The 22,393-nt window shown below is 35.1% G+C and overlaps 1 protein-coding gene across 3 annotated transcripts in view; it reads right to left on the reverse strand.

The window, feature by feature from the left end:
- Positions 1-2,327: 2,327 nt before the first annotated feature.
- The window catches only part of LOC120325991 (nitric oxide synthase 1-like), a 35,579-nt gene continuing 15,513 nt past the window's right edge, over positions 2,328-22,393 (reverse strand). The window contains exons 10-32 of one of the 3 annotated variants that reach the window (XM_039392182.2): positions 21,273-21,412; positions 20,389-20,560; positions 19,880-19,981; positions 18,152-18,346; positions 17,004-17,083; positions 16,208-16,352; positions 15,144-15,248; positions 14,787-14,833; positions 14,434-14,478; positions 13,089-13,229; positions 12,398-12,572; positions 12,165-12,312; positions 12,014-12,092; positions 10,499-10,608; positions 10,334-10,417; positions 9,764-9,933; positions 7,400-7,610; positions 6,930-7,017; positions 6,737-6,855; positions 6,474-6,622; positions 6,057-6,251; positions 5,436-5,541; positions 2,328-3,445 (exon numbers count right to left, since the gene is read on the reverse strand). In XM_039392182.2, coding sequence (XP_039248116.2) covers positions 5,440-5,541; positions 6,057-6,251; positions 6,474-6,622; positions 6,737-6,855; positions 6,930-7,017; positions 7,400-7,610; positions 9,764-9,933; positions 10,334-10,417; positions 10,499-10,608; positions 12,014-12,092; positions 12,165-12,312; positions 12,398-12,572; positions 13,089-13,229; positions 14,434-14,478; positions 14,787-14,833; positions 15,144-15,248; positions 16,208-16,352; positions 17,004-17,083; positions 18,152-18,346; positions 19,880-19,981; positions 20,389-20,560; positions 21,273-21,412 — 2,802 coding nt within the window. In that variant the 3' untranslated portion in view covers positions 2,328-3,445; positions 5,436-5,439. The remainder of the gene's footprint in view (positions 3,446-5,435; positions 5,542-6,056; positions 6,252-6,473; positions 6,623-6,736; positions 6,856-6,929; positions 7,018-7,399; positions 7,611-9,763; positions 9,934-10,333; positions 10,418-10,498; positions 10,609-12,013; positions 12,093-12,164; positions 12,313-12,397; positions 12,573-13,088; positions 13,230-14,433; positions 14,479-14,786; positions 14,834-15,143; positions 15,249-16,207; positions 16,353-17,003; positions 17,084-18,151; positions 18,347-19,879; positions 19,982-20,388; positions 20,561-21,272; positions 21,413-22,393) is intronic. The other 2 variants (XM_039392184.2, XM_039392183.2) reach the window with 2 other exon arrangements.

Genomic DNA, 22,393 nt, shown 5'->3' on the forward strand with positions numbered 1-22,393 from the left:
TTGAAATTTTCAGTGGTTAAAGATTAATTTTTTCGCTAGAAGGCTATTACTTTTATTTATTTCAAAATTTTGCGTGAATTCTATGAAATTTGATATTTCGTTCAAAATTTTGCTGTATTATTTTTTATCCATGGGAACACGGATTTTAGTCAGTGTCGTGACTGGCTGTACGTTTTGATTCTGCAAAATTCTTGCTACTGGAAATTCAGAACTTTTCTGAGGGTACCGGTACCGGTACCGGTAGCGTCAAAGGTACCGGTAAGGACTGATTCGCTCTGTTCTAACGTGTCCATATATTTGTGCGTAGCTCTCTTGTTTTGGTTGGACTTGTAGTCTTCTCCGCCCCTACCGATTAAAGTTAATGATAATTTTTTTTTACTTTAAATTGTATTCGGAAATAATATCTCATTATCACAACTGGAACATGACACCGTAGTCATTTAACCGTAAATATATACTACTACGATTTAACGTCTCTGATTATTCTTGCTGAAGAAACCACAAAAGCGTATTTCCGCTACACAGGATCGGATTAAGCCCCTTTGGTGCCCTAAGCACTAAAGACTTTGATGCCCCCTCAGGTTGGCTCGGTTGAGCCCTAATCCTGAGGGAGTGTGACAATAAAGATTCGTGCCTCCAGTCTCAACGTGAATCAAAATACCAAAGGATACAAGTCACAACTGTAGTTTGAAATTTTACCGGTACCTAGTAGTTTACCTCAGGGTGGTGTAAGGTTGCTAGGTTGAATGACCGCAAAACTTTTGAGGAGGTCTCGCGGGCCGAAAGTCGGAGAAAACCCAAAAGTGATCGAAATATCGCGAGTTTGCTTACTTTAAAATTAATAAACAACGAGAGTTTACCGTTCTAATCAGACTATTATTATGTTGCATTGGGGGCGTTCTTTTAAAGAATATATATAAAGCCTTCAGTTATTTTAAAGTTAATTCCCGAGAATGACCGTTGTATTTTGCGCATCTCACGTTTAATGCAGCTTCAAATTATATTCTTTCGTGGCAGATATTACTTGAAATCAAACCAGACACTGTGTGATGGGCAAGGAAATACGTTTAGTTTCCGCCGTGTTTTCTTTATGTCACCCTTCTTGCGACACTCATTTTATTACGAATTGTTATATTGAGTAGTTTGAAAACTTGCAGCGTGAGCAAGCTTAGTGCCATCGTCAAATACCAACCAAGTCCGTCTAAGTTGGTATTTCGGGACCTTGCTAAAGAAAAATGGATTGCGCGGCGTTAAGTCGGCTCTGCGTTTCGTCACTACTGTCACGTGGCCGACGCTTAAAAACAGAGCAGTGATTTTACTAAAATAAAGGTACAAAGCGTTAGAAAAAAGGGGTTGAATCTCGGGATCCTAACCCCAGTTGGAATAGCTAAAAAACACTCAAAAACGTTCCTCCATTAGATACAAATATACGCTAAAATTGTTCTGTGAGCCGCACGGAATGTATCAGCATGACAGGGTTTGGGCCACCCTGGTCTACCTTATCAAAAAACTCCCGACTACGCTGACCACTAGATCGTTGAAATGCGATCATGGAACCGCCACATAGTGTAAATAGTTCATTGGTCCAATTGTTGGACACGTAGTGGACATAACGATCGTTTCAATATTATGTTGTTCCTGTTGTTTGACACAAAATAACACACCTAGTGGAAATATTAAAAAAACGCTTTTCTCTTCGAATACTGGACCAATTGCTTTGAAATTTTCAGTGGTTGAAGATAAAATATTTCCCCAGAAGGTAAACCGTACCGTACTGCGAACAGACGTGTTCATATATTTGGGCGTAACTCTCTTGTTGAAAATAAAAGAATTTTTTTAAAACAAAAATGCAGCAACAAGGAAAATGCTAGAAAGAAAAAACAACAACAATTCAAGAAAACGACTCATAGGCCCATTTCGTGTCAAATAAATGGGTTTCAGTGTTTATTTTTAATAAAGAAGGTTAATATGATACTTGGAGACGAAAAATAAGCGAACATTTTGAAGTTTGAGTCGTCTGGTGAACTCGTAATATTTTAATAAACACCGATAAACTATATAAAATTCTGCTCTAAAATTTCTGTGGTGTCCCTCTTTGCTTGATGCCCTATGCACGTGCTTATATTGTTTAATGGTTAATCCGGCGCTGTCGCTACATTTAGTTCGGCGTTCTTGCCTCTATCCCGCTTTGATTTAAATGCATCGCAGCTTGCTTGACTTGCCTATTTGTTTACACTTTACAACTTGACTGGACTCTGAATCTAATCCTCTAACTTACCATAAAAATAGCCTGTGACTCAGCCAATACCAACAGAGACAAAACCAAGTGGCTTTAACTGTACTTTTATTGAACAATACGGATTCTGGCCTCATAAAATAGAAAGCAGCTTTTAGTAATGAAGAATTGTAAGTTAAAGTAAACATGTAAGTGGCATGAACAGATCCCATTCAAAATAGGGCTGTGCAAAATCAGAAACCTCACGCTTCATACGACTGCATCAAAAGGGAAATCATCAAAGCAATTATACGATTTAGAAATTCAGACTAGCAATTACAAAAATCAGATTAATTTGATAGAAATATCAACAATGGATAGGGCGCAAAAAATAGGTTAATTATCCAACTTCAAAACAGTTGAGCATCATGGAATTGACTTAAACCAAATTTGTACTATGTTTTGATACGATACAGTTTCATAAATCACGCAGTGAAAAGATTTATAACTGTGAATATTAGAGAATGTTCCCATCATAATTACGTAGATATACTACTGCAATTCCTCACTATTCAATGTGAAAACACTTTTATACACAATATTTAAAGTTGAGAATGGTACACATATCGTGCTATATGTAAACTTACAATTTAGAACTATACTAAACTGTTTCGATAAATAAAATAATAATTTTTAGTATCACATTAAAATAAATATAACACACAAAGTCACCGGCATTGCTCATTTACATATTATATTAAATCAACTGACCACTCTAGCCCATTATGTACCGACATCTCTATTCCAGGAATAAGTCGAAACAAAGGGATCACGCTTGGAACGGAGTCAGTGGTTTTCTGTAGGTGGGCGGAGTGGTTTTAAGATTCAAAAAAGCAGATGCAGTGAGTCGATGATCAAAAAATGCAACGAATGTCAACTATATATAATAATATTAAATTCTAATAAAGAAAATAGAGAAAGAAAAGTCTGTAAACAGCGTAAAATATGTGGCATTGATCAACTGGGGTTAATTGACGATATATATATTCAAGTTCTTAGAAAATCAAAAGTTGATGAATAGGCAGAGCGAATGATACTGCATAATAAACCACCAATGTTGTTATGATGTATTCGTCGTTGCCCTCACCATGGTTGAGCCTTCAAAATCACTCTGGATTTGGGAGTGTAACGAGTGTATCCGAAAACATCCTCGTGAAGATACAATCCCATCTGTAAAAATAACAAAAATATACATAACTACAATTATCAAAACGAAAGGGAAATGAGGAAACCCTTCTCAAACTTTGTACTGCAGCATTCCTACTGAAATATTTGTCAATCCGGGCATCAGGGGTAACAGAATTTTCAGATTTTTCATACTTTTTCAAGCAGAAACATTTTTTTATGAATATAAAAAAACACGATGACTTCCCCAATATGCAGAAAAATCATCGGATTTTAAGAATTTTAGTTAACTTTTAACATAAAACGTTGAAATGATACTAAAGAGAATAGAATTAAGTGGTACAAGCAGAACGTTCGTATTTGTGATCGAACAATCGATTGAAATAAAATATATAACATAGAAGCATCCGATGTTAGTGTAAAGTAGATTGCGATGTATGAAACATTTTATTCAACAATATACTAACTAATGTTTGTGATATTCCATATGGTTGGAAAGAATTGAACTATTATTATAGAAAAATATTTTGCAAGTAAAAAACGTTCTCAATACATCGAATTCCGACTCGCAGTCAAAATGCGCTGCCCAAGTTTCCGAACATGACTCACGCAAATAACCATTCAATAAATTTCACCAACAAAACAGACAAATACAAACGGAAAAGTTCGTACCAAACGAAGAAACAAATATGCTTGAATGCAACAATACATGAACGTAATAATAAACAAACACATATCTGGTAAACAGCATCTCAACAGAACATTTAAATGTAAGAAATTACTGTCTATTGTTATATGTATGCATTCGCTTGGAACATGCAAATTACATGACACGTCGAATCTAAGACCAACGAATAGATAGTTCACAATGGTCATTGATACCGCCATAACGCTTTCCGCTTAATGTTAAATAAAATAGGACAACGGTTCCAAACTTTTTGTTCGTGCGCGTTCAGGGAAAAAACTAATGGCGCACTTACACGAAAAAAATTGCAGCCTATAAAAATCCAATTTTGAGATCGTTAATGTGTACTTTATTCCTTTTATAGTTTGTAAACATGTAGGCCTAGCCTAGAGAATATAGGCTAAACAGCAACTTTTTTTCTTCATCTATGTATTATTTTCCTTTGACAAAAATCACTCATGTTCGCTGAACTCGGTTCCGCATTTAAATTTTCGGGGCGTACCAGTGGGAACCGCTGGGATAGGATTCATATATTTAACCTGTGGGAAATTTTTTTTAAATGTAGGCGAACCATACAGTAAACCATACATACAGCCCGTTCAGTATTCCAAGTAGGTAATGAAAATAGGCCTCTTGTATGTAAATATTCCCACGGAAATCGAACATGCGGATATTCATTAACATTGCTAAGGAAAGTCGTAATCGCTCTAATGTGAAAGTCAATAAATATGCGAAAGAACAAATCAATATAAGATTAATTAAGCAGAATGTGTGGAAAAAGAAGTATTAAAAAGCAAATTATTTCTACTACCCGATTGGGTATATTAAACTTACTACAATAGAAAGAAGTGTAGAAGATAGGTCTTGGGCAAAAGAGGGTTTAAAGCCAGGGGCCAAAAAATTTGCCCACTCAGACTGGCGGGCCACGTAAGTGTGACGTAAAAAGTTTCATTTTATGAACAATATTTACAGTGTTACAAAAGCAAAGTGGAAAACGATAAGCCTCGTGCCAAAACAAAATTTAATCATAATCTCAACAAATTGCTTGGGCTATTTTTGGCTAAAACATCAAAATTTGCCTTTGGTTTGATTGTGGCAGCATCTGGTGGGCCAGATTGAAGTACCCAACGGACCAGATTTGACCCGCGGGCCGTAGTTCGCCCATGTCAGGTTTAAAGACATTGTGTCTTCATAGCGTTAAAGGTTATAATCGAGCTGTTTGCATCGCACGTTATTTGTAATTTTGTGAAGTGATTAGATAATTACACTAGCACAATCACATGCATGTTGATCTATTTCTATTGCTTAATAATTATATTCTATGTCCATTGCTTCCATGCAACTTCTTACGCTTTTATTTCTTTTTCGAAGTGACGTGGCGCTGACGCACGCTCTTGTTTACTTCGTACGTCCTCAAGGTGACGCCAAAAATATCCTCATGATATAAACCTTGCTCCTGAACATCAATAATACTTCGAAATATCGCATTTTTTTTTCACAAAATTATAAAACAAAGGTTAAATGAAGGTTAAAGAGTAAGTATAACTCGAATCCAACTGGTAGTTGAGAAGATCATCTTTAAGTCTCGTTGTTGTGGGTTTTACATTGCTAAAGTCGGAAGGCAGCTCATATTCAGGTACATATTGTGGGCACAATCCAGGGTACTCCCGTAGTATGTGAACTAAGATGGCGGACACCGGAACGTAGTATGTGTACCAGGTTAGGGTTAGGCCATAATTTTATTCTACAGGAGTACCCAATCAAGTGCACCCCCATGCCTTACACACTCTGTCAGTGATGATCTTTGACCCTACCATTTTATGTGTTTTGCAAATGTTTATAGCAAACAGATTTTCCATATGGGAAAACTAGATTAGCTTATCCAAATACATCATTTAGTGAAGGGTACCAACATGGTCGTCATTTGCCACATGAAATGTTGAAAATCCGAATAAACATACGGTATCTCACCTTCATTTTAGTCACATGTTCTCTAGCTTCCTTTTTGCTAATGTTTGCTTTCTTTTCCAAAACTTCCATTAGTGCATTGTTGACGTCATCAGCCATTGTGACGTCACCACATATGTAGACGTGTCCGCTGTTCTTTAAAAGCCAGTCGTATGCTAGATCAGCTAATTGTTCTTTCAAAACATGCTGAACATATTGCTGTAAACAAGAAAATATTTTATCATTTTATTTACAAGCCATTAACGGCCTAAAAAACGCCGGGATGCACTAAAAACATAATATGATAACCTTGGCGCAATGGTCTAGCATTGTCAGAGACTTTGCCACACATGTATCGTAAATTGAATTCATTATATACATGCGTAGTAACAAGTATATTGAGTATTATTTTTTACGTAGATTGTCAAAAACCAAACCAACTTTAGGTTGTCCCGGAAGTCTCGAAAAAGCCGTATGGTATTCAGTGATAGCTCCACAATTCTTAGCCTCCTGTATTTCATCCTTATATAAATGATCTCGATCTGGGTGACGACAACCGAAAAGTAAAGCAACTTCTCCGACTTGTTTTCCTGCAAAAATATTAGATTTTTGAGTTATATAATCCAGACAGTTAGTTATTCAGATGATTTATTTAATTTATTGCAAAAGTTTAACTGAAAGATTGATTAAATGGCAAACTTTACCTTGTTTAATGTCGTACATCCTTTGTTGCCAGAAACTTCTGAATGGAGCGATTCCTGTTCCCGGACCAATCAATAAACATGGGGCAGAAGAATTTTTCGGAAGATGGAAGCTTGTGGCTCTGCAAAAGACAGAATATAGAACATAAATCTACTAGGACCACATCATGAATAATGTTATCAGAATAACACTTACGGCCTTATAAAGCAGCAAATATCCGATCCAAGTTCCATTCTATTCAAATAAGACGAACATACACCGTGACGTTTTGTTCCCGATCCCCCTGAGATGTGATAGAATGACATTTATTTCACTGAAAATCAGCTTTTAAGACTCTTCGACTATTCTAGCGTTTAAACAGTCAACTACGAATTTCTTCTCTTGCAGTTGTGGTTTTTGAATTCGACGATGACGTCAAAATATTAAACTACATCTCTAACCGATATTTTTAATGTTTATCAAAGAATTAATAACATGCTTTGAAAGAACAAATTTTATCCATTCTTGTCCAATCCACATTTGTTGGACATTTTGGGGTACTCCCGTAGTTAGGGTAGGCCATAATTTTTTCCCGATTTTCCTTATTTTAGTTCTATTACGAGTTTTTAAGCTCTTTCTGTATTTGATAATACAGTCAATACAGTAATACATACAATTTTTCTTACCTTGGGTATTGTAGCTAACAATAGCAACTGTGCAATGAACTTCGTTTGGATATACATCAGTAGAACTACTTATTGAATAATATCTACATTGCAAAGGACTGAGTTGACTCAAGAGAAGAGATGCTTCTACTCGCACCGAAGGAAATTCCGCTAAAACTTCTGCCAAGTTTGGAAGAAAATGAAACTTCCATTCTTCGTATTCGGACTTTCCCTGAATTATAATTAAAAAGGTTGTTATGTAGCAATCAGAGAAGCGTGGTTCATAGAAAATATTTTATTTTCGCGGACATAGGTTACCTAATTAGAATGAAATGAAGTAAATGAGCATAGATCACAATGAAGTAACAAGCTAATTGTGGGAAAAGTGTGGAACAAGTGTGGTAAAAGCGGGAAAAGTGTGGAACAAGTTGAAGCAGTGCGGAAAAACTGGAGTGCGGAACGAGTCAGAAAGATGTAGAACAGTTAGAAGTTTGTTAACAAGTGGGAGGAATGTGAAACAAGTTGTAGAAGTCTGGTACAAGTGTGAAACAAATGGGAGAAATGTAGAACAAGTGTGTTAAAGTGTGGCACAACATTTTTGAGACATTCATTCTGAAGCACTCACAATTAAATTTTAAACTAGCAAATAGTTGTGTACACGTTGTCCACCATTCAACGTTGCAGTTGATAAATATACACGTATATTTGACGCTCTTAGAAAACGCTTTTTTTAAAACCATACAAAACTGTACATTTGTGTGAATAATACTATACCAGGTATGTGTATTAAGTTTGCTACATCAGGCATATTTTGTGATAGTGAGGTAAATATACATGTTCATACACTCCACGAAAATGCACTAAATTTATACTGCAATGTATAATGAGGATATACATGGCTAACTGTTATTACATAATAGATAAATACCCAATGTGTATCCCAGGCAAAAAATAGGCTATATTCGATTACGTAGTCCGATTAAATATTCAAGCGAACTATTGCGCATTGGATTACCAGTCCAAGTCGAGGTTACATGTTCAAGATGGATTTGTGTGGTGATATTTTGTCATGAATACTGATGCAAGCTTTCTGAAAGAAGAGTCTCTACTCGCTCCACTTGTACTACACTTATCGCACTTGCACCACGCTAGAAACACTAGTACCACCACACATGCATCAATTTTCTGGGTTGGGATATATATTAAATCTTGGATGATTGGTTAGTGATGAACATATAGAAGTGGTTTCATGGTAAGTACCGGTTTAGGACAGATATAATACTCAACTTTTTGTTTAAATGTACCAAACAATTTTTTTTTGTGTGTGGGGGGGGGGGCCAAGGTTTATTAGACTAATACGTTGCGTTCTATCATTTATTTGTTATTAAAAACTTTAAATCGCCCATGTCGTGCAAGAGGTAATCATCATCATATCACCAAGCACTAAAACGGTATATTAGTCTAGCTCAGACATAGGCAAAGTACTGCCCGCGGACCATCTCTGGCCCGTTGGGTAATTCAATCTGACCCGCCTGATGCTGTCACAACCAAACTTAAATCAAATTTTTATGTTTTAGCTAAAAATAGCTCAAACATTTTGTTGAGATTGCGTTTAAATTTCGATTTGGGCACGAGACTATTGTTTTCCATCTTTGCTTTGTAACACTGAAAATATTGTTCATAATATTTAACTTTTACGTTACACTTACATGGTCCGCCAGACTAGGTGGGCAAAATTTTTGGCCCCTGGTTCAAAAACCTTGCTCCCTCCTGGTCTAGCTGGTGCTATACAATGTGTCATAGAATACTTGATCACAGAAAGCAAGTCACACAAAATTGACACACAAAATTTATCACTCACATCTCCACTATTCTGTGTAAAGTCAGCAGAAAGGAGGACGCAGCAATATGAACTTAAAAATTTTCTTCAATTAAACAAACGAATGGTAAACCTTTACCATTATATACAACACCAGCTTTTTAAGGTTTGAATAAATACTTGCAATGATATAACAATAAAGCATAGGCATAATAATTTAATTATTAATTATACCTTATTATGCACATGCTTTCCAGACATGTGTTTGTGCTAAGAGTAGATAGGAGATTTGTATGTAAATATTATATTCGGTGGCCTGACAAAAGGCGCGTACGAATTTGAGGTTCAAAGTACCAATCCGGCAACAATTAGGTGAGGATTACGTTTTATGTTTAAGATAATCCTTTGGCGAAACCTCATTTTCGAATATCTGTATATGTATCGATTGATCAGATTTGAAAAATATAATCCGGATACTATGATGAACTCGGTACGTTCAATAACTTGATTGATTCAAGAACTATTAGTTTGAACTATTGTTCGTATGAAAAAGAAAAAATTCCAACCTCTGAAAGCTCTAGCAGTCTTGCTTTCTCTTTGTCATCTGCAGCGCAATCGGCAAATATTTTCAATAGTTGTGGAGTAGGACAAGTTGTAATGTCGAAATAACGCTCGAATGCAGTTCTCAATGTACAGGCAGGAAGACGTTTGTCTGGCAGCCAGTTGCTAATAACACCTGAAAAGAGATGAAAAAATTCCGAATATTTTCAACAATTTAATATTTACAACCTTGAACTGATGCAGTAATAAACAATGAAAATTCATAGGAGTTACTCAAACATGGTTACGAACCCTAACTCAAAATAGAAAAACTATCACTGTTAGTGTTTAAGTGACACTATTTGCTATTGAAGAATCGGTGATGGCCCAGTGGTTAAATCTTAAACACATCACTCAGTGTGTAATCAATTGGGTAGACGATGCCGAACCGGAAAGATTTCGGTTCCTCAAAAAATAAGGTAGCTCCCCACATATCATATCAGTAACAGAATGTGCGTAGCCTTGTTAAGTGCAAAAAGCGTTTAACTGCGCGTCGTATAAAAAAAATAAAATAAACATTTCTAGCAAATTGTTACCAAGAGGCGTCGTTCGTTGTTCAAATATCTGTAGTTGAATCAATGCTTTTTCATCCACTTTATCGTGAAGTCTCTCTAGAATCCCTGAGAAGATTAACAATAAAATAAGCACAAATATGGTAAACTTTTTCATTGAAATATAAATAGTTTAGCAATATAACATACGGTCAACAATTTCAGTTTGGTTACAGGGGTATATTCCGATGTGATCGCCTGGTAGATATTTGATTTCAGAAGAACTTGAAGAATCGAATTCAACAAGGATGGTGCCGCGACTGAAAAAGAAAATATCGTATAAATAGTGTTATCAATTAATAAATAAACTTTAGTCTTTTTTGGACACGTTTAGTGGACATAACGATCGTTTCAAAATTTTGTTGTTATTGTTATTTGTCTCCATCATTTTTAAAAAATCGCTTTTCTCTTCGAATACTGGACCAATTGCTTGGAAATTTTCAGTGGTTGAAGATAAAATTTTTCTTCAGAAGGCTATTACTTTTTTTTCGCTATGACGTCATCAAAATTATTGCCATTGGGTGGCGCTACGTGCCCATATATTTGAGCATAGCTCTCTTGTTTCGGTATATAAATACATTGCATTCAGCAGTTTAATAAGAACCAACTTGGTCCGGTAATCTAAATAGTCTTCTGGTACAAGTTGGGACCAGAATCGTTAGCAATCTATGCCCGATCTATCATAGTTGTAGTAGTGTATACCTCATGTCAACTAACTATATAGGGCTGGGCATTTTTGAATACCCTGTGATTTCAGAATCGAATCGAATAATTTTTTCGAATCGAATCGAATCTCGAATACTTGGGACAATATAATTGTAAGCGACTTTTCTAGAGTAATAGGTCCTCTTGCCACAGAATTATTGAAGACATAGAATACATCACTCAGTTGGATTACTGAGCGTTCACACACAATAACAAACACGTTTTATCAATAACTCAGTACAGAAATAATGTTATACGTTAGAATTGCGTTAAAAAATTATGACTTCAATGAACAAAAAATGAGGAATTCACCTAGATCATTGGGTGAAAGAAAAAATAAGATGGCGGCGATTCGAAATTTAGCTTTGAACCGATTCGAATAATTTACTATTCGATTCGATGCCCAGCACTACCCCTAACCCATGCCTACCGTCCTACTACCGTACCGATACAGGTGCGGCATTAGGTTAATACTTCATTTACATATCGTGTGGTATCGTTTTTTTTTCGCCTGGTCACCAACTGATGCTATTTCGATTTTTTTTTTATATAACTTGCATAGAAAAAAGTCTTCTTCAAACCGCGCCCAGGCGGTTCCTAACATCTGTGTTTATCGGCCTACAGCTAGAGTTTTTCGACATTGAGTTGCGTTTATAATATGCCTAGTCATATTATTAAGCGATATTATCATTATAATCTGTATTTCTGCTTACTTTAATTCCTTGTACATGTACGCATGTACGCTTTTTTTCTCGTTATGTATTATCTCTTTATTATTTCTATGCCTTTATTTACATTTAAATCAATTTGTACATCGATTCCTCTATGATATAAATTAAATATAGGAATCTGAATCCGACAGAAAACGAGGCAAATGTGATTAATTCAATTTGTTCCGTTAATGTTATTATTTAGAAAGTATAGCCAATAATTAAATTGATATGAAATATGGTTACTCACTCCTGTTCTCCAGATTGCAAGTTTGTTCGCTTCTTCAATTTACAGCCGGAAACCTTTTTCTTATGAAAGTTGGAGAGCCCTAGAATTTTTTTTTAATTGCATGATGTTCCATTCGTCAAAATTATGTGATCTAATTTCATCCTTAAAATACCTTCCAACAACGCTGGTTCCTCAACATCTTCCGGATCAACAGCTATCCGGAATTTATTTGGACTCCAACTCCTGTCTTGACCAGCTAATGACGCACTTGCAGCTTCCACAGAGACATCTTCACCAACGCAGAATGTTTCACAAGCAATCTAAAAAAATAACAATCCATAAAGTGAAGTTTTTTTCATAAAGTTTTTTTTTTCATTTTTGACTATTTTGGAGTAGTTCTCTTACTTGAAAAACTTTCTTAGCCCAATTTCTGAAACTCTCTTCTTGTCCGCATAATTCGTCGCCTTCTCCAATTTCAAGCAATCTATCTCCACTCAGTTCTCCGAGTAAAGTGTCGATAGCGTGAGCAAATGCACAAAAATGTGGGTAAGCTCTCGATCCAAGACCAAATACTGCAAATCTGTGGAACAATTGGTTAAATGTAATTGTGTACCAGGTAAATGTATAAAAATGACCATCGCTTGCTACCCCTTGTACCACATTATTAACCATTTGTACTAAATGTACCACTTGTATCCCATATACCAATTGTATCACATATACCACTTGCACCCCATATATCAATTTTACTAAATGTACCACTTGTACCACATACACTAATTGTACCACATGTACCACCAGTACTACATGTACCCTTGGTAAATGGTATTTTTGAGACATCGCTTCTGTGGTATGATATTGAATAACAAAAATGAAAAGATAAACTTTGACAACGCAGAAATGTTGAAAAATGAAAACCAATCAAGAGTTATTTATCATCATAATCCCCAAAGAACACAATTCCAATGTAAAGTTTTAAAAATTCAAATACTCGGTTCCTGATAAAGTTGTCATTTACGCTGCAAGATAACGGCCTAAGCTAAATTTCAATTGAAAAAGTAAAAGTAATTTACAACCAACCAACAGCATTGCTCACCGTAAATTAGCAAGAAGACCGGTAGCTTCACCAATATCGGGGAGATCAATCGGTTCCATTGCAACTGATGATCGACGTCTTACAGAAGGTGTTACATTGTGAATACTGGTGAATCTCGTTTTGTCAGTTCCCAAATTGTCTCTGAAATAAAAGAATAAAAAGAAATGAAAACTGAAGTTTTTTAAAAAATAATCAAATACGGAGAAAAAAAGGAAAAGACTCTCTAAATTAAATACTTGAACATAAATTTGAATTTTCTGAACTATTAGACCAATTAATATTTAACGTGAAAATATCTGTTTTTGACTTCCTGATGATAATTTCTCAGTATTGATAATTATATAAAATATGACTGGAAAGAATCGAATTTCAAATAATTTTGAAAGTATTTGCATTTTACATTGTAGATTTCAGAACGAAAAGATCAATGTATATGTCTATATGAATATTACTATAAATTGTTATGTTTGACATTACCTATTATAAAATAATTTTATATTCTATATTAGAATATGTACACGTTCAGAAGTGATTCGCCATAGAAAGTTAATCAGTCTTATTTACTAACAAATTTATAACATTGTTGGGTGGCAGTAAATCTAAACCTTCATTTGGCAATTGTTTTATAATCAATGGGAAATAGCAAAAACTTTATTAATCGATAATCGAAACAATCTGTAATTAGAATCAGAATTGCTTGATTTCAGTGATTTTGTCGATATGACAAAAACTTGAGCGATACTTCAATTCTACTGGAATGTGTCAACACCTATGCTTCCAGGAAGCCTCTGTTCAAGTTACATTTGCCGACCAAATAGAAATGGAATTTGTCAGGTTGGCATAGTGCATATATCATTTTCAGATATTGGGTATATGCACACAAAACCTTATCCCTGTGATCTCAACATCTTTCAAAAAGTAATATTATGTACATTTAGATACAGGTTAACAAAATCTCTTCTATTTACCTATTTAAATCTACAACAGATAATAAAAGAACTAAATCAATTGATATTTAATTGCATTATACAAATTTTCAGTATAATGCATCAATTACAACCGTTACAACATAAAACTAGTTTTCGAAGAGGTAGAATTAACTTCTGCAGAGCCTAATTCGATGAAAAATGTAACAATTATGTAAAATCAAGCTCAAACAAATTCGAAAACACTTTATCAAAAAATAAATCACCAAATAAATTAAACCATAGAAAATATACTAAAATAAAAAAAATCAAAACCACCAAATTGCATATTTGTTCTGAATTAGCTTTAAATAAAATAACAAGTTTGCAAAAATCAAAACACAAACAATTATTTTTCACTCAATTGGTCACTGACGTACGGAGCGGTGGAAGAGCGTTTGAGAAGTCGTTGCATTCGTGGTTTCCTGGTTAATTAAATATCTTTTGACATTAAATACGGTTGAGAAAAATAGGCCAAGGTTTTTTCCTAAGAGAGAAAAGCCGATAACATTATTACATGACCCATTCCTATGAAAAGTAATGACTTCTGGCCCGTTAGAGCATTTTAGCAAGGACTAAGACTATTGTAGTGATAGCAAACTACAGATGTTGAATGATAATATTAAAAATAAATGGTGGGTCAACTATACAGTCTAAGAAAATCGTTTTATTTACCTCATACAGTATATGAAATATCTGATGTGCAACTAAATATATTTATCAAATAACTTACTGGCTTTCTTCTGGTTTTGATAGCTCCACTAGTGTCTGGCCTAGATTCTGAAATAAAAAATAATATTGTTACAAAAGCTGCAATAAATAAAAAATTAGTAATAGGTTTTGAACAAAATTTTAATTTTTTCAAAATCTAAACCTATATCTTGATACTATGCCACGTTCTTGTGCAATATTCCCCCATATCATAGTTTTGGTATTTATGCTGGAAAATCAACATAAAACTAACCAATTTCAATATTGATGCTTCCACAACAGTTTTGATCTCATATACTAACTTGGAATGAATATTTTCTTATAATATGAGCGATTTTTACGAATTATAAATAAAAATATTCAAACTTTTGTAACTTACTACTCCATTTTCAGGGGGATCCCCGTTTCCAAAAGTACTTGTGACAACCAACAAAAGAGTTTCATGTTCCAAGTGTACAATATCATAATCGTCCATGCAGACAACCTATTAGAAAAAAAAGTTTGAGTCTTTGTAACAACTGGGCCAGGGTTCCTCAAACTGTCTTGCTGTATTACTTGTCTTTTTATTTATTTAATGGGTTGCATTGATTAAATCCCCAATGAAGATGCGTTAAAATTGGGTATTTTTATTGAAAAGCAGGGGACATGTGTTGAAAGTATTTGCGGGCGGATGGTATCATGAGGATTTGAGAACCACTAAACTACACGTTTGTCAATTTTTCCAAGTGTAGGTGATATAGACAAGTTTTCACTTATGCCAAGTTTTTACTGATTATTGAGAGAGAATTTGAGGATTTGTCAAGTCTCTAATATCAAACCGGACTACAAAATATCTACAGGATAGGGACGCCGCGTAAGAAAATACATTTATTAGGATACGTCAAAAAGTTTGCCAACAAAATTTTCAATGTTTCAACGTATTTAATGAGCAATTTGTAATTTAACTCAACCCCGGAGTAAACTTGTTTTGGTACTCCTGAAGTATGCGCACCAAGATGTCGCATAACCTGAACCCTAACCTGGTACACAACCTGAGTTCAGGTTGTGCGCCATCTTGGTGCGCATACTTCAGGAGGTCCCTTGTTTTAATAAAATTAAAATTCATATTGCAGTTTTTAGTATAATAATTAAGGATTATTTCTCTGCATTAATGTTCCATTTAAAAAAAAATCCAATTTCAATTATCAGAATTTTCGAAAAAAGCTTTTTTTTATTGAATCACAAATGTATCCAATTTTGAAGAACTAAATTATTTATACATTTTCAGCCTTCTCTACAAGTGGAATGTCCATTTCCGCATCAAAGACTTAAATGGAGACTTTCTAAATTGATTTTACACTGACCATAAAGGAATTTCGAATAACAAAGCGGTTTTCACGGCCCACATGGCGCAATCCCCATTCCAACTATTCTAATCTTGGTTTTATATATTCAGATAGATACCTTTGCAGCAAAAGCATGGTTGAAAATGTCACACAAAGTCTTCGCATATTCCAATGATTTTCCTGTTTCAGAAGCATACAAAATTGTTGCTTTCACACGATTCGCCATTGCCTTTCCCATCATGGATGACATAATTAGCACGGACCTGAAATAAGTATCAAGAAAATGTATCATAACTGGAGTATATGGAAATATTGAATAGTAACAGATATTACGAGTCACGAAATAGTTTCGAACGAGTATAAACATGGCGCATTTATTTCAATTTTAGTTATATTACGAGTTCGGGGACTAGCCAGATGACTCCCGTAGTATTTGTTCCTTCGGGAGTACCAGTTATTCAATATGCAGTTTAGCGAATTTTGTTTCCGATTTCTTATCATTGGGAATTTAAAAAATATCAGTGAATTCGAGTACACATCAAATATTAATATGCAATTTTATACCGTATAAGTTGCATGGACATTGCACACAATACACATATCATATCACATATTGCAAGGTCATACGCACTAACTCAGAAGTAAAGGAGACTCATCTTCGAGTAAGATTGCGAGCGACAACTAATATGCCAAGAGATACTGAAACTACAAATGTACGGAACAGCTTTGCATCTAATTAAAATGAAAAACAGCAAATAAAAAGACACTTTTGGGTATTTCTTCCATACCTAATTTAAAAAAAAAATCTTCGAGCTTCGAGGTGAATTTTAAATGTTAATCTGTTTACATAGCAGTACGACATATGTTCCCAATCAAAGATAAATTTGAAAGGTATTTTTATTAAAACGACTCACTTTGCAAGCTCTTTGAATCTGATGGCTTTCTTTACTTTGTTGACTTTTCCCTTCCACACATGATATTTCCATGGATCAGGCTATAAAAATTATCACATTTATATACGTGCCATATAAGGCAAAACATACACGGTGAGATCGTGCTTAGCATATACACAGCTGGTTCATACTTCGAAGTATATTTGGAATAAGGCATAATATTTTCATTCCCGTTTTTTTATGAACTTATGAGATCAATTCGTACCTGTATAACACGCTAAACCGGTAACCGGTAAAATTGTGTTGTCTGCTTATAAGATAACTTTCATTTAACCATTGCATGCCGCGTGCTTGCAAGACGCTTATATGTTGATTCCGAACAATTTCTATGCAAGTCTAAGGACCGGGTATAGGAGTACGTATTAATTCAATAAATTGAAGAAGTGGTTAAATATTCCCATAGACGACATACTTGTAACTGGACGACCGACTGTGGCTTGCGTAGGGGGAAAAAATCCTATCCTTGTATATTCTGACAAGAAAGGCCGCTATATTTTGTGAACCCGATTTCATGATACTCTCTCTACGTGGTGGCAACCGCGGGCCATACGCATCCAGGTAACAACTCGAGATTCTGATTTATAATTACGATGACCAAAGAGTGAATCCAACTCATTAATTACCTAAAACCTTTGGGGATGTGAGAGATATACATGCGAGAAATATATATGCAAATGAGCGCATAATTTACAACATTTGTTAAATATTTTTATCGATCCGTTAGTCATTGGTAATGCCAATCGACATTAGTGTAGAAATCAAGTCGTTAGTCCTATGCGTGCGACCATGTAATTTAATTTCGGACCTGGCTGGAAGATTTTTAATATAAATTGATACTCGGCTAAGTGCCAGACCTTCGAATTAATTTATCAACCTTTTATCTTGGCTTGCACTCAATATTTTTAACATTTGTAAAATGATAGCCCCGTCCATAGAAGGCTATTGGGCTGCCAAATGGACGGTAATTTTAATTTTGGAACGGCATCTACATGAGGCATGTAATGCCCATCGAATAAAATCAGTGTTTTATTTAAAAAGTTGTTCGCTAGATGATTCCACATATCTAGCCTAAATGAAAAATGGTGTTAAATGCACCTAATACCCCATACCTGATATTTACAAGACGGATGAAGAATATAGTTCAAAACTTCCTGGTGGAATATGGGAGTAATGCTTCCAGAAATGGGCGGGGTTAACCAGACCCAATCACCAGGGCAACCGCCACGTAGCTTCAATTCATTGGCGTAATGCTTCATGAACGACTGTGTCGCAGAATGATGATCCATTATCGTAACTCTGTCACTCTAAATTATAAAAATAAATGTCATATTGAATGTTAATTCATAATACAGGTAACTAGTTCATTGCGCAGCACAAGCTAATAATCTTCTCCAAGATGTAAGAGGTTAAACAAGTTACACTCAGATCGAAAAATGCCGAGAGTATTAACGGGTCCTGTTGCACCACCAACATCTAATGTTACTCAATACATATGCCAGGATAAGTTATGTTAGGATATGGTGTCTTCAAGATGACAAGATAAAGGTGGGAAAATAACTTAACCTTCCCTACTATTAACATACGAAAACAGATCAAGAAATTAGTGACGGCACAATAATAGAACAGTACATATCCATGCATTGAAATTGAAACGTCGGCATCATAAACACTATGTGTCGGGAACCATTGTTAGAACGAAGAGGATTTTCCCACCGCGATGGGGGCTATATTGTTACCCGAAAATAAAACGTTTCCCGTCGCCTCGTCTTGCGTGACCAAATTGCGTGCGTAATTGACAAACCGCGCAGTGACGCACTCTCCCAGTGCGTCTTCAACGGATTGCGTTAAACAATGCTCTGTAACACCTGTAACGACTTTGAGTCGAAGACTGTAATCTTGGCATTAAACATGATTAGTTATCATCGGCCATGAACGAAATAATACCAAATGCGCATTTTATCAATTGACCATGCCTGGCAAAGTATAATGAACAACTTTGTTTTGATTGCGCAAACCGATCATAAATTGCGTTTAGGTCACTAAGGCGAAGTAACGATATACCGACTTCTATTATTTCCGAGTTAAAATTAGTACACTTCATGTGGATAAATCTGGCATCATTGAATTACGTATACTCCATCGGTGTAAACAAGCGAGAGAAAACCGGGAGAATTGACGAAAAGGGTGATTGCACGACATCTAGGTAACTATATCATAATAAATCAGGTTTTAGAAGCGATCGAAATGCCACACATTTTAAATTAAAAATCAGTTCGTGACTTCGTAACGAGGTTCCTAATTAAAAATTCCAATTCTCGAATTGTAAAGTTAAGTTGTTTCTGAATCGAAAATAAACCTCAACCAAATATGAGAACTAGATAATGGGTACTACAAAAATCTCTAAATCACACTCTGCTAAATGAAATAGATTTATATTTTGAAAGACGATAATCTCACGAAGGCACGCATTAACCTTTCTGGTCGATCGTGAAATTATTTTAGTATGAAAGGAGGAAAGTAGCCCTTTACCTGGAAATGGTAATTAAAATGCCATTAGATTGAGTAAATAGGTTGATCCAATTTACAAGTAAACCGCTATTTTTGCATTTTGAATCTGAGGGTTAGACAATGCACGAAGTACGATCGCCGTAATTGCATATTTCGTTATGAAAGTGAAGTATTTCGTTTGTTTTATAATTATTATTTCATAAAGGTATTTTGGTATTATAATTAACAAAAGTGGAGACGAACAGAGCAATACGATTAGGCGAAGCAATGTATAACAAACAATGACAATGTATAACCGTTTTGAAAAAGTGATGCGATGAATTATATACCTGGTAACTATGTAAAACGGCAACGTTGAATTCCACCAATGCAATATCCTTCCACAACGATGACGTGTTCCTTGTATCTAAATTCATCTTTTCTGCTACATCCTGAAACACAAATGTAAATATTACTGAATAGTTCAAACAATACAATGTATACTGTTTTTGTTGCTGTATTCTAAAAAGGGACAATGTCGATTCATTCATAATTGAGGTCATAGGCGGATTGAGAGGGTGTCTTAAAATTATCGTTCACCACTTGTAACACTTGTACCACATGTCCCGGTTTTACTACTCACAGAAATCATCCGGAGAAGACACGAAGATTTTAATAGTACAAAACAAATTACGCGCGCTCCTTGTATGAAATTATTTTGTTTAGATTTGAAAAAATCTTGAAAGCGTTTTATAAGTTTCAGATCAGATGGTGCCTGGTTCCGAGAGAAGCCAAGCTATCAGCAAAACGATGTATAAAACTAGAATCTCGTGGTAACTTATAACTTATATCTTCCCACCTGCAGTACGTTGTACCGAGCAACATCACAAAGATCTCTCGCTATTTCTGTTCCCATAAACCAACCGTTAAATGGTGCGGCAGGAAATTCAAGACCACCAATGTCCAGCAAAACATTTGAGACAGCAGGAACTGCACACCATTTGTATCCAAGTTCTTCAAACCATTTGAACCTTGTTATAGATAAAGTAAAGATATGAATTTTTTTTTATTTCCGCTGTAGATCTGGGAAGCAAGGTAATAGAAGTAACAAAAGCACAAAGAAAATTATATACAAAGTTTACTTCAGTAGCGTGCACCTAACTTTTCCTTTTTGTATCTGTACGCGTCAGTAGATCCGTATATACACGGATTGCGGATATATATATATATATTAAGTAGTTAAAAGGTCTTGCATCACAATTTCCCAAATTTTATTTTATTTACAGTTTACAGGTTGCAAGACATCTGTACCCAACGAAATAATATACAACGTAAAATTGCCAAGGATTTACACGAGGGGCGGGCAAGTTTTTTAAACCAGGGGCCAAATTTTGCCTACATAGACTGGAGGGCCATGCGTGACGTCAAAAGTTCCCTTTTATGAACAATATTTACATTGTTATGAAAGCAAAAGTGGAAAACAATAAGCCTTGTGCCAGAACTAAATTTAATCGCAATCTCAACAAATTCTTTGAGCTATTTTTAGCTAAAACATCCCAATTTGGTTTTAGTTTGGTTGTGGCAGCATCAGGCGGGCCAGATCGAATTAGCCAACGGGCCGGATTTGGCCCGCGGGCCGTAGTTTGCCCATGTCAATTTTATACGAAGTGTTATAGTATATGCCAAGGTGTTAAGATACGATTTCTAATAGTACAAATCAATAACTCAATGCGATAAACCTACCTGGGATGACGCAATTTTACTTCAAGAGCCAAGTCCGGTGGAATTTCGTATATATCAGGATCTTCTCCATTAGCTTGCAGTACCAAAGGTAAGATATCAAATCTACCAAATTTTGGCTTCCAACCAAGCTTGATACAAACCTAAAATAAAAGAAATAGTAATTATAAATTTAGTAGGCTATGCCAGATCGAAACGATCACAGTATTTGGAATCATAGGAACTCTAAAATTACTTCTTATGTGGAGCCTTCTTCGGAGAGTATGTCTTAATACGTTTTTAAAAGAGACGACTCAAGACAAGGCCATGCGCACTCACTCGGAAGCAAAGGAATCCCATATCCAAATCCAATTACCAACAAACATTGAAATGGCATTGAAATAATATAGCAATATGGCGGTGCATAACGCGATTGCAAATATTCAAAACTGAAGCAACAATCATCAAATTGATCAGGAAAACAATCTATAAAGTATTGAATTTCACGCTAGAGTTTTTAAAACTAGGAATTGAAACGGAGAAATAGAATAGTGAGCGTATCTTTGTAAAATGAAAAAGTTTTAAAATGCGCCCTCTTGGCCGTTGGCTGCCATTTTTTTACGATGTTGTTTAACTGAATTACCTCTACGTTATTTTTTAAGAAAAACGGCGATTTCAAATATTTCCAATTTGATACTATTTTATCGAATTATTATACGATAAAAACTTTCCGCCTTTTCTTACAAACGGCGCCCGTTACACGAGCTGACATACGCTGGATACGCCACTGAGTGAGTGTGAGTGAGAGGCATAAATTGAGTAGTAAATTTGACAATATCTTAATTCAAGTCACGACAAGGTAAATTAATAACAAAACTCTGACATAATGTAATTGAAGTACAATGTGTATATCATACTTATATACATAGTGAATATCGGATGACATTAGGGACATGTTTACACGACCACGAAACTAGAATATATTCATTCCAACCATGCTTGGCCGCATGTGTTAAATTAATTAAAATGAGAATATTATTCACGAATATCAAACAAATGTGATTAATTGGGAAATAATGATTATGAACTGATAATCAAACAACTCAATATTTAATCGACATGATTAATTGATTTTATATACAGCA

The sequence above is a fragment of the Styela clava genome, chromosome 4 (assembly GCF_964204865.1).
Source record: "Styela clava chromosome 4, kaStyClav1.hap1.2, whole genome shotgun sequence".
In the NCBI taxonomy this organism is placed as follows: Eukaryota; Metazoa; Chordata; class Ascidiacea; order Stolidobranchia; family Styelidae; genus Styela; species Styela clava.